General features: G+C 38.7%; 1 protein-coding gene across 1 annotated transcript in view; it reads right to left on the bottom strand.

The window, feature by feature from the left end:
* The window catches only part of LOC103359902 (vascular endothelial growth factor A-like), a 17075-nt gene that overhangs the window by 7006 nt on the left and 7081 nt on the right, over positions 1–2988 (bottom strand). The window contains exons 4-6 of the mRNA XM_008285465.1: positions 769–845; positions 654–683; positions 510–578 (exon numbers count right to left, since the gene is read on the bottom strand). Coding sequence (XP_008283687.1) covers positions 510–578; positions 654–683; positions 769–845 — 176 coding nt within the window. The remainder of the gene's footprint in view (positions 1–509; positions 579–653; positions 684–768; positions 846–2988) is intronic.

Genomic DNA, 2988 nt, shown 5'->3' with positions numbered 1-2988 from the left:
TTTTTTTCTGCTTCCACCAACTCCAAGAACAGACTGTTCGCTTGCTGCCTGATGTATTCCACCCACTGGAGCCATTATAACGAGATAATCAGTGTAACGATCGGTTTGTTCATCACTGTACACGGCTCGTTTTTCAGCCGTAAAACAGAACCCGACCAAGTCTCATCACCGGTTTTTACAGTCACCGTTTGTTTTCACCTGATGTGTGATTCAGGTTATTCTCAGACTTAAACCTTTAGTCCTGCAGCCCTCGCTCGAAACTATCAGCGGCCTTGAATCGCTGTGCCGCGAATTCACTGCGACCTTACAAAAAGCACAAGTTGTTCAGAAGTGTTTTTTTTTTTTGGATTAGAAAGAGAGACGAGCGCCACAGTTGTGATGTTGTTTAATCTCCTCCGTCCTTGGTAGTCTGGCAGCGTTGGAAGAAACGCTGATAAATGTAGCTGTAAACGTCCAAACATCTTCCAACAGTGTGTCTGAGCGCCACAGGGGAGCAATCAGTGTCTTACTTTTCACAGCCGCTCGCTGTCTTCTTGTGTTTCCGCCTCCGAGGTTTGTTCTTGATAGACTCGGCGACGCTGTGGAGGAAGAGCAAAGTGCAGTAAACACACTGATGTGTTCAAATCTGACAGATAAAATGTTCCTTTACTAACCTTTTATGATTTTGAAGCGGCTGTCGGGCTCTAGAGGCAGGAAATTATCTGCGTCATTTAAAAAAAAAATCTGTTTGCATTTGGTGTTTATTATGAAGACGTGCAGTGATTTTACCTGCATTCACATCCCTGGTGCTCGACGAATGTGAGTTCGACGCGTTGTGCAGATGTCATGGGGAGAATCCTCATCACCTGGAAAACAACATGAACAGAAACCGAATGTTTAGGCTTCAAAGTGACAAGTTCTAATGAAATGATGGTGCATAAACAAACTAGTCTGTCCTGTTTCAATCACTCAACAAATCAGGAGCTTAAACAAGTTTTTGAAGAATTAACACCTGGTGGAGACAAATTAAACTATCGAGCCAATTTAATTAATTTGCCGCAACTTGAATGCTGTTTTAAAAAGATTAACGCAGGAATCTCAGTTTTTAATTACACTCATTAAGTCACGGGTAATTGACAGCATTATTATTGCAACATAACTTTTCAAGAAGATCTAAATCAGTCAGGCAGAAAACAATGTTTGCAACTTGAAAGGTTTATCTGTAACAATAAATTAGATTTGTGTTTTGGCACGCATTCATTTAATTAACCTAAATTACTTATTAAAGTGTTAAAAACTACTGTTAATAATCTGGAAGCAAGAGTGTCAGACACAAACATTTTTAACTGATTTAATAAAATAAAATAAAAAACAAGTTGAGTTCTATGGCCACATGTTGTATAAGAATGAATTACTACTTTTAAAAATGCAGATTTTTGTTGTGGACATTATTTACAGTTTTGACCTATTTTGTACAGTTAACATGTAAATTAATACTTTCTTTTTGGGATTTTTATATGAGATATATTTTTGTAATTTAACAAACTTGGGAAACGTGCAAAATAACTGTTTCTCATTTTTCAATCCCTAATATACAGAATTTTATTTTCAAATAATATCAAATATNCCAAACAAGTCTATCAGCAGCAGGTAATTCCACGTATTTCACAGTAAAGCAGAGTTTTAAATCCAGTGTTTGTGCAGAGTTGAAGAGGAACACGATGAAGACAGAGAAGCGACAGCAGCTAGGAATATGGTGCACAAACGTACGTCGAAGAAAAGTTTCAGATTTTCCAGTTAAAAAGAGAAACTCGGCTTTTGTTGATAGTTCTTTTGTGGAGAACGGACGAAAAGGTCCAAACACGTTTAACATCACAGCTGTTATCGCTCATAACGCTGCCAATTTTTTAAAAAGAAATATCTCTTGTGCACTAATTTACAACTGGCTACACATATTCCTCAAAAAGAAGAAAAGAAAAAAGGGCAAAGAAAGGCACAAAGAGATTAACTGTAACACAAACTGCCCGTTTGACTTCATGTCAAAAGCAGTAAGTCAACAGAACAAATGGCTGCAAATAAAACTGCAGAGTCTGATATCGCTCTGGGGCTGAAATCGTTGGGGTTAAAAGTTCATCGAGTTCCACTTTAAAAAAAAAAACACACAAAAAATCATTTGTGCACAAAGCAGATTCGGCTGCTTCTTGGATTTATCTCTCAGATTCCATTTCAAAGCCTGAGCTGAACTCTGCCGCTGCATTTTTAATTCACACCTTTATCTCCAAATGCCAACAGCGACTCTGATTGAGGCGGATGCATACTGAGCAGCATCGATCAGCCACAGCAGCGCGTACGTGGTCTGAAACGGTGTTTGGGTGTCAAAGTAGCAACTGCATGAATGCAGGAGTCAAGGTTTTCCCCGCAGAAGCATCGAACTGCCTCCGCCGGCTCGACGTCTTCAACATCCTGCTGCAATCAAGACACTAAATGCTAAGTTTCCCCTTTGAAGACACCTAACGAGCAACTCAACTGTCACGTCAACTCTCCTTTCTGTTCCCTAAACGAGCGGTCTTGTAGAGCTGGATCAACAGGTGGATCGGAGGGGATGTAAAGCAAAAAGGAGGAAAAGCAAAATCAACTAGCTTTAAAAAAACACATGCTTATAGATTTTAGGTGTCTATGATTTATGAAAAGGTGCTTTTTTCCGACTAAACTTCTATTTCACTTCAATAAATGCTTCAATGATTTAATATCTCAGCAAAAAAATCAACAATAAGAGAAAAAGTCCAAAAAACTGAACTCCCATTTGTGATCAGAACTTTGTTTTTTTGTCTCTTGTTATTCAATATTTATGTTTAGAGCCTTTAGATTTATCTGTTCCACTGCTCAGCAACTATGTGAATGAGTGAATAAGAGACACACTGTAAAGCACTTTCTAGACCCTACAAAGACACCTCTCGGCCTCACCAAAGAAGCGTCACATCAGTAAGATTGTCCTTGCATTTTTCTTCA

The sequence above is a fragment of the Stegastes partitus genome, unplaced genomic scaffold (assembly GCF_000690725.1).
Source record: "Stegastes partitus isolate 25-593 unplaced genomic scaffold, Stegastes_partitus-1.0.2 Scaffold403, whole genome shotgun sequence".
NCBI lineage: Eukaryota > Metazoa > Chordata > Actinopteri > Pomacentridae > Stegastes > Stegastes partitus.
This window is presented reverse-complemented; position numbering and strand designations above follow the sequence as displayed.